The sequence below is a fragment of the Condylura cristata genome, unplaced genomic scaffold (assembly GCF_000260355.1).
Source record: "Condylura cristata isolate star-nosed mole 26May11 unplaced genomic scaffold, ConCri1.0 scaffold00017, whole genome shotgun sequence".
In the NCBI taxonomy this organism is placed as follows: domain Eukaryota; kingdom Metazoa; phylum Chordata; class Mammalia; order Eulipotyphla; family Talpidae; genus Condylura; species Condylura cristata.
In genome coordinates, this window is record NW_004567118.1 from 35,576,029 (window position 1) to 35,598,727 (window position 22,699).

The 22,699-nt window shown below is 35.9% G+C and overlaps 1 protein-coding gene across 1 annotated transcript in view; it reads left to right on the forward strand.

Annotated features, from left to right (window-relative positions):
• The window catches only part of NUFIP2 (nuclear fragile X mental retardation protein interacting protein 2), a 22,336-nt gene extending 1,577 nt beyond the window's left edge, over positions 1–20,759 (forward strand). The window contains exons 2-4 of the mRNA XM_004684837.2: positions 3,168–4,892; positions 16,789–16,821; positions 18,590–20,759. Coding sequence (XP_004684894.1) covers positions 3,168–4,892; positions 16,789–16,821; positions 18,590–18,642 — 1,811 coding nt within the window. The 3' untranslated portion in view covers positions 18,643–20,759. The remainder of the gene's footprint in view (positions 1–3,167; positions 4,893–16,788; positions 16,822–18,589) is intronic.
• The last annotated feature ends 1,940 nt before the right edge of the window (positions 20,760–22,699 follow it).

Consider the following 22,699-nt stretch of genomic DNA (forward strand, 5'->3'; position numbering starts at 1 on the left):
CCGGTCACGAGTTTCTCTGCCACAGGAACCTCGTCTTCTGCCAGGTTCGCTCACGACTCCGCCTCTTAGGCTTTCACTTGGGCCCTTTTCCTTCCAGCAGCTCATTTTTAATAAAAAAAAAAAAAAAAAAGCTTGTTCTATCTTCCTTTACCTCCCCACCCACCCCCACATTTATCTTATTGGGCCTGTGTAGTGTTTTTGAGGAGAGGGATAAAATATACTTGGTTGGATGGCGGGGAGGGCGAGTTGTTTTGACCCTCTTTCTTGTCCGTAAGGGTGAACCGAGGTGGCTCATCCATGAGGTTAGTTCACTACCATCTTGTTTCAGATGAGGCTTCCCCCCCCCATGTTAAAAGGGAAGGTGTTTTTTTTTCTCACTTTAAAACGGATATTGATCCCCAAACACTGTTCTTAACAAATGTTAGATGGAGGTCAGTCATTTTTTAAAATATTTGAAAAGAAATGAACTTAAAGTTTATGACGACACAGATTTTTTTAAAGGATTCCTAATGAAAAGAAAGTAAATGAAGGGAATGGTAAGAAAGTGACTTGCTAAACCCAGCATGTCAGTTACTGAGAACTGTAGAAAATCTGCTTTTCTGTTGCAGACTTAATGTAACTTTGAAGACTGAAATTGGAATGTCAAGACTTTCCGTTTTGAGCATGGTGGAGACTGATGGTGTGCAGTAGAAGTGAACCTATGTGTGAAGAGTTATTTAATTCTAAGGATTTATAGTAGTTTTAAAATTGTAAGAATTTATACAGTGCTAGGTCTTTTTAATGTTAGCTCTTTTTCAACTTAAAGGTGAGAAGATCTTGGAATAGATGCTGTATTTTCACATTGGCAAATTGTGTTTTGTCAGTCAGGTATTGATGTTTCTCTGAAGGACTCTAAGCAGCCCTCTGAACCACTCACGTTGATATCCTTCAAATTAGTTTGTGTTATTCCAGAAGGGCATAAATAGGGGAACTGGGCTTAGTTACTTCATATGTCCGGGTCACAACACTGTTGTTTCAATCTGCACTATGCTAATAACACAGGAAAACTAACGAAGATTTTTAAAGTATATCTACTATGTTGAGGCTGTCTTTTATGACCCATTACCCACAAACCCAGAGAGGAACAGCTTTTCTTTATCCAGAAGGGGGCGCAGGAGAGGGCCAAATTTATTCCTGCAATTTCATTTTCTAATTCAAAAAGCAAAATTCAAGACTGAAGTTTTACTAAATCCATTTGAAGTAGGGTTAGATGCTTTAGCACTAGCAGTCCTGTGATTTCTCAGTAATTTCACAGTGTTTACATTCTTTTTAATACTAAATTTTAAAAAGAAAATATTTCTCTTGGAGACTTAATACCAGCAAAGTTGCCATGGAGGAAATTTATATAGTTAAAGTTTTGTCGTTAAAACTTAGAGATGGGTGTATAGTGGTCTCTGGAGTGTTTATCAATGATTTCTGGCTTGGGAGCTAATTACAATCTTAGGAAGCATTATTTCATTTCACTTGCCTTGGTTTTGGTCCAACTTAGTTTGGACAATGAATTTTGTTTTGTATTTGGATGTTTTAAGACAGACTGTCTTTGAGCTCTGAAAAGTTTTGGTTAATGGGCCCAAAGGTGCAAAACTTTGTTTTAGTCTTCAGTATGTCAAATGGTATATGCAGTTTCTTCTCTTGGGCCTAGAGTTATGTAAATGTCAGCTTAAGTTGAATTTTTAGAAAACATTCTAAACAGTGATCTCTGCCTTATTGTTTCAGTTAGAATTTTTCCACCAAGATTTTGACTTGATTGGCTTGATTTTGACTTGATAGATTTTCAGCAGCCAAAAGTAAAATGTAACACCACAGAGTGTAAGACCTCCACAAAATATATTCTCAGATGGTACAACTCCTGTGCTAGTCTTATTTTAGGAATGCCTTAAATATGTTTTAAATTTCTTGGAAGTTAATTCTGTGGAAGAAAATACCTTTATTCATTTTTAGTGTTCCTCTTCTTTGGTGGAGAATGAGTGACTTAAAATTACAGTAAGTGGTGTGAATATTCCTAACTTATGTTATGTACCATAACAAGATCATTTAAAACAGTGATTCTCGAACTTTGAGGGGGGAATCTTAATATTTCCTAAGTACAAAGAACTTTTGATTTGGGTTATATTTGTTGGCTGCTTACCATTATTGACTAAACAAAAATATACAAGTTCATGTGTGTTTTTGCCTTCATAGTTAAAGAGAATGAAAGTGACAAATGCAAATAACTTGTATTACTGTCTTATCCTCCACCCCCTGAAGAATTGCCTTAAATGATGTACCCTTCTATTGTGCATCTGTTTCTCATGACTTGATATAAAGATGCTTTTGGGAACATTTCATGGAAAGATAACTAGGAAGGAAATGGGGAAAGTTGTTGACTCAATTGAACAATAATAATAATAAACTGCTTATAGTAGTTAAATTTAGATACCTTTCACTGTAGTTGTTAGTTGAATACTTGCTTAAATGCTGAGAGTCATTTGAGTAGACTTTGTGTCATAGTGACAGGAAACTGGATTACAGACAGAATTCAAGATTTCTAGTTCTTTGACTTTGTGGCTTGCGCCAGTTACTTAGATTCTCTGAGAATCTGTTTACCCAAATGTAAAATGAGGAAACTATCTTATGAAGATTAGAAACACTAGTACATGGGTATTTTGATTTCAAGCATTAACTGTATGATCTAGTCTTAAGTATGATGTGGGAAATGTTAAATTTAGGACTACTATAGAATAATTTAAATGTTAGCTTTTTTTTTGTTTGATAGAATGCAGTTGAAACTGCTTAAAGTGATGACCACCAGTTATAATTATTTTTTGCTTATAGAGTAGCTCTGCCCTTAATTGTAAAGTAAATTTTATAACAATCTGTGAAAATGATCAGGATGTTACTTTTTGTTAAGTAGAGAGGTATTATGGTATACTGCTGAAGAGGACATGTTCTTTCTGACTTGCACTTTGAATTCCTACTCAGTTGTTTCTTGCTTATAAGACTTCCTAAACTGTAAAATGGGCACCTAAACTGTAAAATGGGCATGACAAATGTCTTCTCAGAGTTGTGAAATAGCAGGTACACAGTAAACAGGTACTACAGTAATTTACATACTGTAATTTTAAAAACTTTTTTTTTTCCCTCCTTAGGCTATGGTGAACTAAATGGTAATGCTGGAGAAAGAGAAATATCTTTAAAGAGTCTGGGTTCTGATGAAGCTACTAGCCCTATTACCAGGGTCATCAATGGCAACCAAATTGTAGACACTAATCTGAAGCAGACTGTAAAGACCAGCACCTTTGGGAAAGCAGGAATTAAAACAAGAAATTTCATTCAGAAAAACAGTATGGACAAAAAGAATGGGAAGTCTTATGAAAATAAATCTGGAGAGAACCAGTCTGTAGAAAAGACTGATACTGTAGCTATTCCAAACGGTGTTATAACAAGTAATTCTGGCTATATTACTAATGGTTATATGGGCAAAGGAGCAGATAATGATGGTAGTGGATCTGAGAGTGGATATACCACTCCTAAAAAAAGGAAAGCTAGGCGCAATAGTGCCAAGGGTTGTGAAAACCTTAATTTAGTGCAGGACAAAATAATGCAACAAGAGACAAGTGTCCCAACCTTAAAACAGGGACTTGAAACTTTCAAGCCTGACTGTAACGAACAAAAGGGAAATCGAGTAGATGGTTCAAAGCCCATTTGGAAGTATGAAACTGGTCCTGGAGGAACAAGTCGAGGAAAGCCTGCCACGGGTGATATGCTACGGAAAAGCTCTGATATTAAACCTGGTGTGAGCAGCAAAAAGTTTGATGACCGGCCCAAAGGAAAGCATGCTTCCGCTGTTGCCTCCAAAGAGGACTCATGGACTCTGTTCAAACCACCCCCAGTTTTTCCAGTGGACAACAGCAGCGCTAAAATAGTTCCTAAAATAAGTTATGCAAGCAAAGTTAAGGAAAACCTCAACAAAACTGTACAGAACTCTTCAGTGTCACCATCTTCATCTTCATCCTCTTCTTCATCATCTGCTGGGGAAACTCAGACCCAGTCTTCAAGTCGATTATCCCAGGTTCCTATGTCAGCGCTGAAATCTGTTACTTCAGCCAACTTTTCTAATGGGCCTGTTTTAGCAGGGACTGATGCAAGTGTGTATTCTCCAGGGGGTCAGCCACTGCTAACTACTGCTGCTAGTACTCTAACACCCATCTCTTCTGGGACTGATTCAGTTCTCCAGGACATGAATCTGACTTCAGCAGCTGTTGAACAAATTAAGTCTAGCCTTTTTATCTACCCTTCAAATATGCAAACTGTGCTGTTAAGCACAGCACAAGTGGATCTACCCTCTCAGACAGATCAACAAAACCTGGGGGATATCTTCCAGAATCAGTGGGGTTTATCGTTTATAAATGAGCCCAGTGCTGGCCCTGACACTGTTACTGGGAAGTCATCAGATCTTAAAGTGATGGAGGTGACATTTCAAGGGGAATATCCTGCCACTTTGGTTTCACAGGGTGCCGAAATAATCCCCTCAGGAACTGAGCATCCTGTGTTTCCCAAGGCTTATGAGCTGGAAAAACGGACTAGTCCTCAAGTTCTGGGCAGCATTCTAAAATCTGGGACTACTAGTGAGAGTGGAGCCTTATCATTGGAATCCAGTCATATAGGTGACCTGCAAAAAGCAGACACCAGTAGTCAAGGTGCTTTAGTGTTTCTCTCAAAGGACTACGAGATAGAAAATCAAAATCCTCTGGCCTCTCCTACGAACACTTTGTTAGGCTCTGCCAAAGAACAGAGATACCAGAGAGGCCTAGAAAGGAATGATAGCTGGGGTTCTTTTGACCTGAGGGCTGCTATTGTATATCACACTAAAGGTAACTCATTTGTTTCCTATATAAACATTTTTATTGATCATTTTAATACACATTTGGTAGCCATTGTATTAAGAGTGCTTTTGGAAATACAGTGAGATTAAGAATTTCAGAAGTAAGAATAACAGTTTGGATAAAAAGCTGATATTAAACTATAATTGAGAGTCTTTGGAAATAGTATGGTTGAAGTTTTTTAGTTTTCAGTTAAGAAAAATTTCTTTTTATGTAGACAGGAATAATTGGCCTGCCTGGTTCAAAAAATAAAGAAGGATTCAGGGTAGGGGAGTGCCTGATTTTCTCTGAAAGATAAAATATGTATATTAGGAGAATATACAGGCATTATTGCTATATTGGGAGAATATATATATTGTCCTCAAATTTTTTGAATACATTTTGCTTTTTAGATCCTATGCTTTATGAACTCACATGGTAATTCCAACTTGCTTAAAATGAGTATGAGTCATATTTTTGAAGAATCCAAAAAGATGGAGTGAAAAGTTTTTTTTCCCTTACAAAAAGATATAATGGGTGCCACATGGTAACTGGAACATAATTTAGACAAGCTACAATGTCGAGTACAATTAATATTGTAGAGACCAAGCCCTTGGGAGTCTGCACTTTATATGGCCCTAAAGCCCCAATTAAAAGGGAACCAATTATCTTTCAGGTTACATGCTGATAACTTAGAATATGGTTTATTTGTGTCTTACAGAAGAGTTTTTGTGTGGCATAGATAATTTAAATCTTAGAGCAAATATTGAGGTTTAATGAATGATGTTTGTAACTATGGTGCTTTTGAGAACAGTGGTTTTCAGTTTTTACTCCTTTAATCATATTCCCTTCTTCCCTTCCCTCACAGAATCCCTGTGTCATATATGCATGCACACACCTAATACATACTGTACATTCCCATTTTTAACAGTGACTCTTTAAGACAATAACTTAAAATTGAAGTGAAGGAGCAATTTATCAGATTGTGGGAATAAAGTAATTACCATATTCTCTCTGGAAGAATCACTGCCTCAGAGATGAATAGCAAAGCTATTTATGTGACTTTTAAGCAAATTACTTAGTCTGCATACTACCTTTTCTTATCTACAAATTGGAAGACATTTAGAAAAGTAAATAGATGTCCTTTTTCTAATTCTTCCTTTAAAATTAAGCAATAGAATTACCTTAGGAATCCTGGAATCCCAGCAAATAAAATTATCCATCTTCTCCACACTTTTTTTTTGTTTTTTTGCAGTTTTTATTTCAGATTTATTAAGGTTTAATTATATACAATGAAATTTAGACTTTTAGTATGATTCTCAATTTCAGTCTTCAGTTGGTCAATTGTTCATGCTAGTACAATATATAATACAATATTCAGGAATACTTTTCTAATAGAGGTAGGGCTTGGAAATAATAGCATTTTAAAAATAATATAATAGTTTTTACATAATTTTGTGCCTTTTTCCATCTCAGTTTTAATCCCCGTGGGTGTCCCATCACCATATCACCCACAGCACACTGTTCTTTTAAATTAAATATAAGTTAACCAGGAGCTGGATGTTTTTAGAAATCCTTAGTTTCTTTAAGGCTTGGTGGGTGATTATAATTTAAAGACTAACTGGGAAATTGGACATTTTTCCCTTTGCCTTCTGTGCTCCAGAGACTATAACTTAGAAAATCTTCATCAGGGTTTTTTTGTACAGGTGATCTTTGTGTGAGGTTGAGGGGGGATAAGCTTATGTTATGCTTTCCTACAATAACCAAACTTCAGGGACAAGTTGTTCACTTGGATAATTGATTGGTATGTATGATTTTTATTGAATTGGCAGGCCTTTTAAAATTAGGAGTGTTATTTTGCTGGTGTTGCTGAAAGGTTTGACTTAACAAATTAAATTAGCTTTTATTTTGTGGTTGGAAATAGAGATTAGGTTGTATCAGTTATTTTTCCCCTCCCAGAATAATTAATTCTAGTAGGTACCATAGTAACAGGTTCCTGTCAAATGTGGATTGATTCACTAGATCACTTATTTCTCTTTTCTTTGAATTTACTTAGAATCAGAACATTTTGAAGATCTTCTTAAGTGAAGTACTCCTCCAAGTCTAAAAGAGTAATTGGTTGGACTGCTGGAATTTCCTTTCAGAGCCGCCTGTTTTCTTAGTCTTAGTTTAGTCTTTAAATGTTCAGTAGTAATCTCTTAGTAAGTTGAGGTTAGGTTTAGCATTGAAAGTTGTATGTATACATCTACTAACTTCAAAAATGAGCTCTCTAACAACTTGGAAATAGTTGGTAGGGAGGGTATTACGTCTTTTCAGTAGGACTGGTGCATCTTATATATTAAACATTAATTGCTGGTCCATTAGAAATACTGTAGGTCTTTAAAAATTGAGTGTTCAGTACAATTTTGAGGATGTGAAAAGAATTACTATGAGGCATTAAAAGGGATTGATAGGATTTCTAGTTTTTGAAAATTTTCTTAAAGAATTTGACATGTATTCTACAAATTTTTCTTATACAAAACTTAATTTTGTGGTGTTATGTGAGGGCATATGTGACTTCACATAGCTGTACCAGTATTTAATGTGAGAGGTGAGTTCTTTGTGCTTATAATGTGGTTCTTATAAAGCAAAACTTTTAAGGAAATAATGGTTTTAAAGATATATTTATGCATACACAGGGCAGAAGTGCAGGGGCGTTAAGAGGCCTCACCAGAGACAGAGTTGGGAGCAGAGCAGGCAGAGAGGTGCCATGTGGGTCACCTCCCTGCCCGGGGATTGAACTCATGGTGCAGTGACTGCAGTAGCATCATAGTGTTGTGCTTTAACCATTGCGCCACCAGGGAGCGCCCCAGGAAATACTTTTTTAAGTAACTTGTAAAGACATTTAAAAATACACCAAAATTGGACCCTCCCTGGTGGTGCAGCAAATTAAAGCACAGCACTATGATGCTATTGCAGTCCCTGCAGCATGAGTTAAATTCCCAGCCAGGGAGATGACCCACAGCAGACCTCTCCTGATCTGCCCAATGCTCCCCTCAGCAGTGTAGTTCAGTGCATCTGCCTATTCTGCTCTCCGCTCTTGTCTCTGGTGAATCCTTTCACCCTTCCCGCCATCCCCGCCTCTCCCCGTTGTGGCCTTATACCCCAATTCTGTATGCATAAATAAATAAATCTTAGGGAAAAAAATACACCAAAAATATGTCAGTAATACAATTAACTCCAGTGTACCCATAATCCAATTTAAACATTTAAAAAACGTTGTCATTCTTTTTTCACCTATCCTATTTTAGTGTTGTCCCCTCCCCCCCCACTTTTTTTTTTTTAGAGTTTTAGAAAGTGCATTCCAGGTGTTAATAACATTTCATTACTTTGGTTTTGGTAGAATGATGACTTTTAATGCACATATACTCAGTTCATATTTACTGTTGCCTTCTTAAAAGTAGTATCTTAGAATGCTGAGGTTAGTAGAATCTTTTGATTTAAAAATGATCTAAACTTAAGTGAAAAAGCCAAGTCTGCTGAAATAAGATAAACTGTGGAGTGTATATTTGGCCATAGTGTTATTTAAACCAGGTTGATTTATCTTGCCTGGCTAATGTTGCTCTGAAAGATACCAAGTATTTGTAATGCTGACATTTTGGAATACTCACTAAAAATAATTTGATAGGGTAAATTGGACCAGTACATAGAGCTGCATCTAATAATATTTAATACTTGATAGTTGGGATGAATCAGCATGGAAACTGTCAATAGTATGTATCCCCAAGGCAACTTCAGGTTGTTGAATGGAATTTTAAATATTTGTTTCTCTATTGCTTCCACAGGTGGCAGGTTATAAGCATAGGTAATTTGATGTGCCAAAACTGGTTTGAGCCATAGAAAAACTTTTTTTTTTTTTTTACTTAGGTGTCTTTAATTGCCTGCTAGGATTAGGAACTCTTAGGTCTAGCGAATTTTGTTCAGCTTAATCTTCTCTTCCATATTTTTCTGAGCTATTGGTTTATGGAATAATTCAGAGGGGTGTGTATTTTTTTTTCCTTTTATGTACTTACCATGGGCAAAGTATTTTTTGTCTTAGCTGTGAAAGACTGACAAGTTGAATCTTTTAAAGAACTATCAGGTAGAGGTGAAAAGGCAAGATTTTAACTATTACAGGAAAGATACAAATAACTAGGACATTTTAATGGAGAATTTCTAATGGCGTAAAGGTTGGAAGAATAAATGGGGTTTGTTTCAGTAGAGATGCAATATTAAAGGGAGTTTTGATGGATCATGAATATTTTTAACTTAGGGAAGTGTAGAGAAAGAATAGGAAAATTGGAGAATCATGAATAAATGTAAATATTGTAAGGGATCCTCTTTGGATGTGGTAAGGGGTAGAATAGAGAAGGAAGGTAAATTGCAAGATCATGGGTGTCTGGTTGATTAAATTTTCTCCTTTTAACATAGGCTTAATATGTATTTCCACTTATACTCCATTTTACTGCAGTTGCCCCATGATTGCTTGTGTTATCACAGCTCTTTCAAATAGTCTTATTAGCAAGGTACATGTAGTTATGACTGATTCCAGCCCTAGTTGAATTTCCTAGATTTGGAAAGGAGTTCCCCTGACCCCCAAGATGGGACATATTGGAATGTTTGTAACAACTAGTTATTAGCATGCTATAAGATATATTTTATAATTACTTGGTCATCTTATTACTTCTATTGCATGTGAATGCTCATGTCTGCTTTATGAGTGCAATAATAAATTAATTTACTTTGGTATTAGTCTGAAGTAATTCCTGGGAAATTTATAGAAGCTAAAACTTAGCCCCCAGATTTCAAATTATGAGTAACGAGTGAGGTCCGGCATAGTAGGAAAAGTTTCATTTCAGGCAACTTGAATTTGATATTTTGCCTTTAAAATTAAACTGGGTTAGAATAAATATAGTAATAGAAATGAGCAAACAACCAACACAGCTCCTCAGATTCCAGGTTTCTTTTGTGTGTATTTAGAGGCGGTCCAGACAATTCTGCTTAATGTGATTTGTTGAAACTCCAAATTGGGAATCTAGGACTGAATTTAATTAAGGAATTGATTAACATTTACTGAGAAGGTGGTGACTTCTCAGTAAATGGGATCATTTTATTTGACTTTACATATGATCTTGGAGGATGGAGCCATTATATGCTTTTAAAAACTACTTTAGCAAAATTTATTTGAAAACTTGCTCTGTTGTCTGTGGGTATAGTCTAAATGGAAAAGGGTGGAGAGAAACTTGACAGTCTTTGCAAAAGATGAAGCATGATCTTAAAGCAATTTACCTTCTCTATTCTACCTCCCCGTCACATCCAAAGAGAATCCCTTACAATATTTACTTTTACTTAAGATTCTCATGGATTGGTTGAGAAGGAGGAAATTGGAATAGTAAAACATGACATTGGAATAGTCAGTGATCATCAAAAGATGGGTAAATCAGAATTAGTGGGGTAAATACAGAACTTAATTTTACCTCATCACTACTACATTTTTACAGATCTAAAATCACTTAATAAAAGTGATTGGAAGACATGGTTAATGATAAGTTGGTCTGGGGGTTTCAGTGTGGGATCAATTTATTTGACTTTACATTTGATCTTGGAGGGTGGAACCATTATGTACTTTTAAAAAGTGTTAAATGATTATGAAACTGTTTAAAAATGATTGTGAAATGTTTTAAGTGATTATTAACCACTCAATTTTTAAAGGCAGAAAGCCTGTAGATAACCCTTGTAGCTTCCATCTTTTTCTTTGAAGGATTTTAGAATTATATGCTAGATCTGATTGGTTGGATCATATAAGATTACTGTTTTTGTAGGTCAAAAAATATTGAATATCAGCACTTTCAAATGTGTCTGTCAAAATAACTATTATGTTATTACTTCTTAACTGACTTATGAGTAGTTTTCTGTTCATGTTAATTTCAGCAAGCACTGTTCAAAGCAAGGGTAATGAAAGAGGATTCATGTCTTTAAGGAACCTTGGTCCAGTAGAGAGAGAAATACAATACTAGTGATTACTGTGGAAAAATATACATTAAAAACAGTTGGCACATAGGGAACCTGTATGTTGATGGGGTCAGAGGACAGTCAGGAGTCAAAAGAAGAGGAACTTGACCTATTAGATAACGGAGAGGAAGAATATTTAGCATAGGAAATGAAATAGTGATCAAAGATTGACATTTGTTTGAAGGAAGGTGAATGATAGAAGTTGAAGAGTTTTTGACTTACATACCTAATTTATTGATGTGTCATGCTAGAAATAAAATCTAAACAAGACAAATCCTCCGAGTGCTAATAGCTTTTCCTATGGGGAGTAAAAATCCACTGAAATGTTAGAAATGTTAGTCACTTTCAGATTTATATATATATGTATATATATATACATACATATATACACACACACACATATGCACACATACATATATACACACACATATTTAAAGATTCATTTATTTATGGATACAGAATTGCAGTACAGGCCAGAGGGGCAGGGGCAGTGAGAGGATTCACCAAAGACAGCAGGCAGATCACGAAGTAAACAGGAGAGGTCTGCTGGGCCATGTTGTCACCTCCAGGGCCTGGGATTGAACTTGCACTGCTAGCTTGCAGTGCTGTGCATTAACCCACTGTGCCACCAGAGAATGCCCAGATTTTAATTTTTAAAGCAAGAAAATGGTAGCCATGCTTCCAAAAGAAAGTGGGAACTTGTTTAATTAAAGACTCCAGTTAAAAGACAAATAAATGCAGGACTGTTAATAAAGCCATCACTGCTTGAATCAAGTCAGCAACTCTGTTACAGGGCAAAAGGGATAAGTGACTAGCAAGTTAAAAGTGTCTTAACTGTGTAAGAATTGCAGTAGTTGAATACCCCCTTCCTGAGTTCTAATTTCCATGCCTCTCCTACTTCCTTACTTTCTACATCTTCAGTATAAATTCCTGACATTCTTTTTTCTTCCATATTGATATTCCTTGAGTCCTTGTGTCATGCTAATTTTTACTTTGTTCTATCACTGTAACTGCTCATGATTTCAGACCATATATATTCAGTATCACCTCCAGTTCTTTGTATATAAAGCTAACTGTTTCTTCACAAACCTGCTACTTTACTACACACTGAATTAGCATATAGCCCCTTATTAGATCTCTAACATCTATATTATTTTTTTCTTTTCCATCGCTAATACAGCTATCCAGTAACACTTTCTGAGTTGTCACGTCATTCTTTTCGATTGCAATAGCCTCAGATTTCCTTTAACCTGTGTGACTAAATATATATTACTTTATGTGTGCTTTCTTCCAAATTAGCAAACTAGTGTTTTTCTTTCTCTAAGTCTTTCCTGCTTAGTGACTTTTAGCTCTTTTTCCTGAAGATTATTCTTTTATCTAAATATTTTTTCTTTTTTAAAATATTTATTTGTACAAAAGCTGGGGTGTAGACCACACGGCTTGGGGGTGAGGTGAGGGAGAGGAGAGTTTACCCAGAGACAGAGTAGGGGAACAGAACAGGCGCATTGACTGAAATACATTGCTGAGGGGAGCCACAGGTGAGATAGGAGAGGTCTCTCGCACCATGTGGGTCAGTTCCTTCTATGGGGGTAGAATTTTGATGCAGTGGCTGCTGATAGTTTCATAGTGCTGAGACTTAACCCCTGTGCCAAAAGGGAGGCCCCTCTTATCTAAATCCTTTTCTTTTGGTAACTTAGCCTTAATTACTATAAAGCATGAGGTCAACAAACCTTTTTTAAAGATTTATTTATTTTTGTATACAAAACTGGGGTACAGGACATGGGTGCAGGAGTGGTGAGAGAAGTCACCAGAGACAGAATGGGGAGCAGAACAGGCAAACTGACAAAATACACTGCTGAAGGGAGCAGTGGGTGAGACAGGAGAGGTCTACCATGCCATGGGAGTCACCTCCCTGGCTGGGGATTTGAACTCATGTTGAAGTTGAAGCTGCTGCAGCCAGCTTTGTAGTGCTGTGTTTTAACCCATTGTGCCTTCAGGGAGAGCCCAGAGGTCAGCAAACTTTCTGTCTAAAGGTTCATATAGTAAATATTTTAGGTTTTGTGAGTTTCTGAGGTCTCTTTTACCTTGATTCTGCTTTGTACACAAAAGCAGCCATACATAAAATCTACAATGTCTGTGTGACTTGGTTTTGCAAAAGCAAATTTGTAGAAGTTCAGTTTGATGACCCCTGCTCTTACATACCCTTGTTCGTTAATACTGCTAGGTCTTGTTTACACTGATGCTTCTACCTAGAACCCCCCTCTAATAATGCTACCTACTATTTCTTCGACACTTGCATGGGACAAACATTTTATTTTTGCATCTTTACTTTTTTAAAAAAGATTTATTTGTGTATACAGAACTGAGGTATAGGCCAGAGATGTAGGTGAGAGGATTCACTAGACACAGAATGGAGAACTGAACAGGCAGAATGACGAAGTACACTACTGAGGGGAGCAGCGGGGTGAGACAGGAGAGGTCTGCCACACTATGTGGGTCTCCTCCAGGGTGGGCATCAAACTCATGCTGAAGTGTCTTTAGCTTCTTAGTGCTGTGATTTAACCCCCTGTGCCACCAGGGAGGGCCCGCATCTTTACTTTTAAACTCACTAGGAATTAAGAACTTCTGAGTAATTGGACATATACTACGTGAAGCATTGTGATAAAGTAGTTTGCTCTAGAAAAATGAATGTTAAATTTTCTTCTTTTGATGAATAGCTGTAAGTATATATATCAAATAAGTAGTTTTTGATCAATAAAATTTCAAATTTGTATGATGGTAATATAAATTACAGATTTTTTTTTTTTAAGATTTATTTATTTGTACATACAGAACTGGGGTACAGGCCAGAGGCTCAGGGGCGGCGAGAGGCTTCACCAGAGACAGAGTGGGGAACAGAACAGGCAGATCGACGAAGTACACTGCTGAGGGGAGCAGCGGGTGGGCCAGGAGAGGTCTGCCACGCCATGTGGTCTCCTGGGGCAGGCGGGAATCGAACTCATGCGGAAATGGCTTTAGCTTCTTAGTGCAGTGCTTTAACCCGCTGCGCCACCAGGGAGGGCCCTAAATTACAGATTTTTAATAAATGCCAGAAAGTTTTCTCATGATCTCAGGTTTGGGCTGTGGCTATTTTAATAATTTGCAGAATTGGATGCTGTGATCCCTCTCTCAAAAGAATTGGGACATTAAAGGGAGGAGTGTGTGTGTGTAGAAGAGGGCATTGTTAAAAGTAAACTGTAATGTTATGGTTTTGTATAGTTGAAAGTACCTTCTGTGATTTTCTTTGTAACTTTATACAATTCATTTGTTAGTTTTGGGTGGTAGTTAAGATAAAGCTATGCTATACATTTAGTTATTTTTCTCATTTCATATTTATAATCTAAATTGAGGTTTTTTTGTAACCTAAGATGGCAAATATTAATGTCATTCCTTTCCTATGTGTTTTCTATCATTTATTTCTTGTTAGGATTGTGTAGGCATGGCATATCACTATAATTTCTTTCTTCTTTCTGATCTTTGAGTCTGGAAACTTAAATTTTAATCAAGAAAAGTGAAGTTGCTGCTAGTTTTAGGAGTAATTCATAGTAAGTAATAGGAATGGGAACTTCTTAGCACTTTGATAATGCTGATTTATTTCTTGGCTAGAGGCTAGGCTGGTCAATGGTTAATTTTTTAGTTAGGTTATCCTATTTCTTAAGAAAATGTCTTTGGTACACTAAAGATACATGTATATGCAAATAGGTATTATTGGTTTTATTCTAAAATTTGTATATTTTTCTTTTAGAGTGGAATGGTTGCTTCTGTGATACAAGTATGGGCCTCAGGTGACCCCAAATAAAGGGACAAGTTGAATTTTGTAGTGGGAGAGAAGGAAATGTTATTGCATAGTTGGAATAAAATGAAAAAGTTACTATTTTTTTATCTTAACATACAACTAAAGTAGACTTAACCTTTTGCATCATGCACAAAGTAATTGTACAAAATTCAGAAATTGTGAAGTGTAGGATTTCTATAACTTTAACTGAAAGAAGAAATGTTTGTTATATTGGATTAGTTTTTGTATAATTATGTTAATTAAGGAAAGACTTGTCTATGGAATAAAGTCCAAAGACATTGTGAGGTCCAGAAAATTTTAAATTAGAACTTTTTTTTTTTTAAGATTTATTTGTACATACAGAACTGGGGTACAGGCCAAAGGCTCAGGGGTGGCAAGAGGCTTCACCAGAGACAGAGTGGGGAGCAGAACAGGCAGATCTACGAAGTACACTGGTGAGGGAGCAACGGGCGGGTCAGGAGAGGTCTGCCACGCCATGTGGTCACCTCCGGAGCAGGTGGGGCAGGCGGGCACGCGGGAATCGAACTCATGCGGAAGTGGCTTAAGCTTCTCAATGCAGTGCTTTAGCCCGCTGCGCCACCAGGGAGGGCCAAATAGCAACTCTTAATAACTATTTCAGCTATTTCTAATTGTCTAAAAGTTAATGGAAATTACATTGGCGTGATAAATTTGAGTGCCAGGACTGAATTAGTTACGTTACTCTCCCTTAAACATCTTGAGGGAGAGCATTTTCCTAGTGATTTAAAGGCCAAAGCATCCAACTCTAAGCAAGAGGATCAAGTGACAACCAGTGTATTATCTCCACATTTTAATCAGGAAATTTTTATGTTTAAATATTTATTTACGCATTCAGAACTGGGGTACAGGCCAAGGTGCAGGGGCAGTGAGAGGATTCACCAGAGACAGAGTGGGAATAGGCAGGTCAACAGAGTATACTGCTGGGGGGAGCAGTAGACCAAACAGGAGCAAGTAGTCTGCAGAGCCATATGGGTCACCTCCCTGGCCTCCCTAACTCACGCTGAAAGGGTTGCAAGTAGCTTTGTAGTGCTGTGCTTAACCCATTGCACCACCAGGGAGGCCCCAGGAAGTTTTTTGGGTAATATTGATTTATTTATGCATACAGAACTGGGGTAGAGGCCAGAGGTGCAGAGTGGTGAGAGAATTTACCAGATAAGAGGGTGGGGAACACAAGAGGTGAATCTATTAAAATATACTGCTGAGGGGAGCAGCAGGCAAGACATCAGAATTCTGTGCCATGTGGGTTAGCTCTCTGGCCAGTTTGAAGTAAGGCTCCAGTGGTTGGCAATAGCTTGACTCCCTAGTCTTGGGGAGAGATGTCCTGTCTTAACTGTAACTCATATCCAGATACGTCTGTCTTAATCAGCTTCAGTGTTATTTTTCTTCATAATTGGTTGATAAATTATATAGAATACAATTACATCATAATCCAGGTATATAGAATAAAAATACATTTTGTCTTTTCAAAATACATAGCCATGGGAAAAAGCACTTATTCTTGGTGTTAAATTTAGTTCATTGTTACTCCATAGTTTGTTTACATTAATCTAGCAGAGGTTTCCTTTTAAGGTCGAATTCTTAAGTTCTTTTGGTCTAGTGGTTATCTTTTGTCTTACTCCTGGTGACTTCCATTATCCCCTATGAAGTTTTCTAGGTAAAGTCTTGTTGCCTTCTCAATGTGTCATTAAATTTTAATTACGTACTTATTTCCCTTATTGTAAGAAACCAAAGTAAGCACAATGTAGAGTATCACTTTTGAGTAGAGTTGGAACAAATAAGGGTTGTGTGTTATTAATACATGAGTATGGGGTTTTAGACAGAATTATTCTGAGGAATTTAATTTTTAATATAATTGACTAATACTTAGGTAAACTGTATTATGCAAATAAGAAGTAATAGAAACTTTGTTTTGTTTGAGCTTCATAGAATTGTGCTATTTCAGTCCTACTCTCCAGCCTAATGATAATTCATACTTTGCTTTTGTGTATAAAATAATCTTTTTCTTTTTTTTCCTTTTCCCTTCAGAAATGGAATCTGTTTGGAGTTTGCAGAAGCAAGGTAAGAAGTGACTTAAAGCAAGGTTAGGTGAAATGTTAGTACTAATGACTATACATTGTTGGGGATGGGACTAACTTGAGTAGTGACCTACTAAATAAAATAGACTTTTTTGAACTGTTTAGTAACTGCAATCAAAGGGCACCTGCGAGATATGAACAATATGAATATTTGCTTCCTAATTATGAAAGAAAAATCACCTGCAAATATTTTTAATCTTGGAAACCAAAATGAATAACCATTTGGCCAACCTTTATGACACGTACAGAAACTTAATCTGGGCTGTATATTTTCTGAAAAGATGGTTGGAGATCTAAAGAATAGCAAATTAACCTCCTTCACCCTCCATAAATCAGATATAAATAGAAGATGGAAGGGAGACTACCTAATCCACATCTGGATTATTGGGAATTTCTAAAAAATTCAAGTTGGTTATCCTAATTGTTGTGCAACTTGTTACTAAATATATTAAAATAGGGTAGCTATGGAATACCTGGAGAAAAATAGAATTTTGATGTAGAAAATTAGTCACTAATAGGTTTGTGTTATTAAAATTTTGTAACTGAATTGTAATCTACATCTTACTTTGCTAGTTAATGTAAATGAAATTCCTAGAATTTTGGAATTTGCAGAATGCTAGAAATTTTTTTGTATTACAAATTTGAAAACAAAGGCCCAGAGAGGTCACTATCATTAGAAAGTGGCAAGACTAGGATGTTAGGTTTCCCTAATTTTCCATCATTGCTCCTCCTTCCACCTGTCTTGTTCTTGGGCCAGATCTTTGTCAAACAACTGTGGCTTGAAGACAGTTTAGCTAACTTTACTTGCTTTGAGTTGCTTTCTGTGTACTTTTCTTATACAAATGATTTAAAAAAGGTAGACTTGGAATTACATATCCTTAAAACTGGATCTATTTTTACTGTAAAGTAACTACTTATTATTAAGATTGAGCATTATCTTCATGGCAGGTAGGAGTGCTTCTAGAATATTATCTCTGGACTCAACAATATTAATTCTTAGAGGTGTGCTTGAATCTTTAGTATTTTCAGGCCTTTATTCTTTTCCACTAGGTAACAAGTTGTACTTGTTTACTTTTTTTATGTAAAGCATCGTATTCAAAGTTTTTAATGATACAAATAGAACGTAAAACCTCTGTCTCTCCAGAAGACAGGAGCAAGCATATAGTTAAATATTAGGATTTTAGAATAACTTTGGTCTTTGCTCAGATACTTTTTATTTAAAAAAGCCATAGAGATATGCTGTTGCTGAAAAAAAGGTTGTTGGTATTGTGGGAAATTAGGATAGGAATGAACTGATAGTTTTGCTAACCTAACTTAACCTGAAGTTTTTGTGTTAGATGTTCTTGAACAATTCCTTATTAGATAGTTCTCACTGGTGAAAATAAATGCTGACTTCATTGTGCTGAGAAAAACAAATAAATCCAAATGGTTATTTTTGTATTGGATTACTAGGGTTTTTTTCTTTGTCTTTTTCAAATGTACTTTTATAATCAAGAGAGACATATAAACTTGTTTAACTGTAGGCGTTGAGAACCCTCATTGACTAGAAGACTTTTGGTGGAAATCCATTGAGATGTTGATTGGGTTGAGAAAGTGAATTACATTGTTAATATAAAGAGAGTAATTTTTAAATTATGTTTTTATTAATACAGGTAATTTAAATGGTTAATTGAGATTTGTTTTTGGAAGGTGGGCATTTTGGCACTTCAGATGTTGTTATTTATGTATTTGTTTTTTAACCTTCCCTCTAGATCCCGAAAGGATAATCACTTACAATGAAGCCATGGATAGTCCAGATCAGTGAAGGACCAGACTGCCTATTTGTAACCCTTCTGCAGCATATTAGAGCCACCGTTCATGGGAGACACAGGCTTTTATGCTCCTAGATCTTCAACGCAGCAGAGGAACCATAAGTAGAATCACAGGATAATATATACAAATATATATATATACATATATATATATATATATATATATATAGTTATTTAAAAAAAGGCAACTGAAAGTAATTAGACTTCTTTAAGGAATCAAATTTATTTCAAGAGACTACACATGGTTATTTAATCTCCGGTACTGAATAGTTTTTTTTTTTCCCTTTTGTTAGTTTTTGTTTTTTAAGTGTGAATGCAAGTGATTAATGAATACAGACTTAACAAGCGTGGTTCTAAAGTTCCTACTGTCATCAACTTGGGCAACAAATGACCCACTGGAAAGGCAAATCCACTTAAAAGATCTCTATCTTGTTCTGTGACTAAAGTGGTACACTAATCACTGGGAACCCAGAATGATACAACATTTCCCCCCACTCCTCCCTTGATTTTTTTTGGGTTATACCTTGAACCCTGCGAGAATGCTGGATAAATGCCTTGAAGTTTGCAGGGGTGTATTTTTTTTAGCGAATATGATTTGCATGTCTTGCCAGAAGTTAAGCAGCCTCTGTGGGGTGTTGGGGAAACATTTTCTTTTTTGGGGGGGAGGGACATTGAAGCTCTACAAATTGGGATAGTTGGTGATACATAGTTCATTTGGCTTTGGTTACATATTGGACTTTAACAAGTAAGGGATCTATGAGTGTCATTTAAAGAAAAGTTACAGAACATACAATTGGCTTTAGGTATTTAATATGAAAAAATATTCTGCCCATATTTTAATGTAATTGTATAAGTGGGAGCAAAAATATATTCTGCTTTTCAACTGTAGGTGCTCCAAACTTGCTCTGTCACTAACACTAAATGTGCTGTTTTCGTTGTTTTTCATCAAATACCTGAAGAGAAACTTATGTACCTTTCTGTAAATTCTTTTAATTTTTCAGAGTTAATCAATCTAAAAGGGGAAGAAAAAGTCCAAGAAAACTATGAAACTTTTCATGTTTTTAGCCAGTGAGGAGGTAATAAACCCTGCCTATAGAAAGTGTTTTCATGCAAACTATACTTCTGAGCTTATTAGCTTCTAATTATATCTTAATAAATATATTTTATTACTAGAGCAAAATGGGTTTTTAAAGGAAAAAAATGTGAAATTCTGGAAATTTTCTTTTGGGCAGAGAAGAGCATTAGCCCTGTCTTATCATCACATTGCCATCCTGTTGCACTGCAGCTTGTATATAGCATGCTAAAATAAATTTTTTTTGTGTGTGTGTAGAAACTAAGGGTCCAATGAAAGATTGGGTGATGTTAGTGGCATAAAAACAAGTTTTCTGGCCTGACATAGCATCACATCACACACACAGAGATTAGTATATCCATGTATGTCAAATGCAGGTTAAAATAGCAGGGCATTTATACAGAGAAGTGTAATCTAATAAAAGTAGACTGGATCCCCTGGGGGTATTTGGGGAGAAAGTAACGTCCAGTTTTGAGTGACTGTAGTATGGATGAGTTTTCTTGTTTTGTTGATTATTTGAGGCTTTTAACAAGTAGTTTGCAAAAGAAGTTGTTGGACTCAACTTAGAGTAGAGAAAATATCTTTATAGTCTGGATTTTTGCCCTGCTTAGATTTTAAAAGTATAAGCATGGATTGCCAATTCCACTTGATGTAAACAAAACTTTTTTATACATAATATATATATAAAATAACTTATTGTATCAGTCCAGGTTCAGAAACTTGTGGTAGGCCAGTTCCAGATAGTTTCATTTCACCTGTAAACTGTATCACTTTTACTGATATTGTAATTTTCAAATGTATAATATGTTTACAGATGTGCCCTGCTTTTAGTCTGCCTTGTTCCTATTTTGATTTTTGTTGAATTTCCTGCCTGCTTGCCAAAAGCTAGGATGCTTCAGGCCCATGTACAATTGAAAGCAGAGGCATCCTTGAGCTTTAAAGCATTGAACAAACTGGAAAATGCAACATATCACATGCTGAAGTGAAAGAAGTCTGTGTTTTGTGTTTTTTTTTTTTTAATAAAAATTTTTAAAAAGGTGAAAAAAAGATACAAGGTTGATTAAAGGAAAAAAAAAAAGGCTCCAGTTTGTTGTATAGGTTTTAAAGTTCTGCTGTGTGTTCAATTGCCTTGTGTAACCACTTATCGCCTTAGGGCCAGATACCCCCAACATCTACCCTCCCCCCTCCTTTTTTTTAAATGTTCCTTTCACCTGCCTGAAATTTTAAAGCTCTTCTGTCTCACAACTCAACAAGAAATTTTCTGGGTTTGTGACATACAGATGTTGACTAAATATATACTCAAAAAGGAAAAAGCAGTCCCCCTCTGATTGGGCTTTTTAATTTAGAAACACTTATTTTTAAAATTATTTAGAAAGTTCTCATTGCTTTCTCCTTTCCATAACCCTCAGACCTCCAAGTTTAGAGAAGCCAAAAAGAGAATGTATCCCTTCTCTGTTTGTCCAAAGGTTTTTGAGTCTTGACTTCTAAATGAAACAATGCAACATTTCACTTTGTTCTCCACTGAAATTTCCTTAATTATATGGTTAGAGGTAAATACAGTTAAGAGTGTCTCAACCTTCTGGGAACCCCAGTGCCCCATCATATTACTATCAGTATTTTTTTGGGCATTGGGTTAATGGACTTAATTGCCTAGGTACAAGCAGGACTTTGGAACAAATATCCTTTGTGCTGTTTGGTAATACTTAACTCTACTTGTCGCAATCTTTCTCCTTAGGTCCTCACACAATTCCTTACAGAGCACTTATTAAAAAAAATCTTAAGAGTTGATCTGTTCTCTGATTATTTTTGTGTAAGCTTCTAAACAAACTTCCGCTGTGATTAATTTAGTGCATTTAAATAACAATGTGTTAATGTTTGGTATAAAGAATTTTCCTTCAACTCAGAGTATTAGTACTGTAGCATAAACCAAATACAGTCTAGAGGGGATTTTTAACATATCCCTCCTTTCTAAAGACTGAAAAAAAGGTATGTGTCTGTGTGAGTATCGTTGAGTGCTTGTGTGTGTGAAGGTAAAAGGAAGATAATAAAAAAAATTAGTAAGTGAATGTGTGTAAGACATTATATTAGTATTCAGAGAATGAACTTGTATTTATTTTGTGCCATTGGTTTTCATTACACAGAATAAAGTCAGGTGGTTTTAATCCTTAAAATGGTAGTATTTGAAAAATGGCACTGAGAATGAAATCATGACCTATTTTTTTAATAGCTATGAAGATACTAATTAATGGTGAAGATTTCTTTTTAAATCTGTCCGGATGTAGGCTTCTATGTCACATACCACTCTTTGTAGATGTCCTGAATAATTCCCCTTCCTCACAAAAGACAGGGTGTGTTTATCTTTCTCTTTATTCACCACCACCACCATCCCACCCCCCAGTTTGTTGAACTGAAGTTAATTGCATAGCCTTTTCTCTGACCTCCTTAGTAATGAACTTTCACATAAAGTGTAGTAGCATCTGTAGTAGCCCTTCTCTGGTTTCTAGGCGGAAATAGACAATAACTAGGAATTTGTTAATACTGGTTTTTTAAAATAAATGACTGGAGAGGTTCTCTCCCATTTAATCATCTGCTTATTTACTCGTCACAGAATCTGCAAAAACTTTATAAAGGAATAAAAGTGCTGCATTGTTTTTCAAATAACAGTTTCTAGGGAAAATGATGAACCTTAGTTTTGAGTGTTGTCCACAGTACTAAATATGTTTCTTCACAAAACAGCAGCAGTAGTCTCGTACATATTAGGCTTGTTGCTTAACCCAATCAGGCATTTAAAGATTTGTCTTGCTGTAAACTTAAAAAAAAAAAAAAAGCCATTTATTGTGAAATTGCATATCATACACCAAATGGCCACAGGCAAGAAAATCTGGAAGATGACTTGGTTCTTGATTCTGCTAAATAAGGAATCGTTCTTTCAAGAGTAAGAGAAATGGTTTTAAAATCCCATTTCTATAGATGATCAT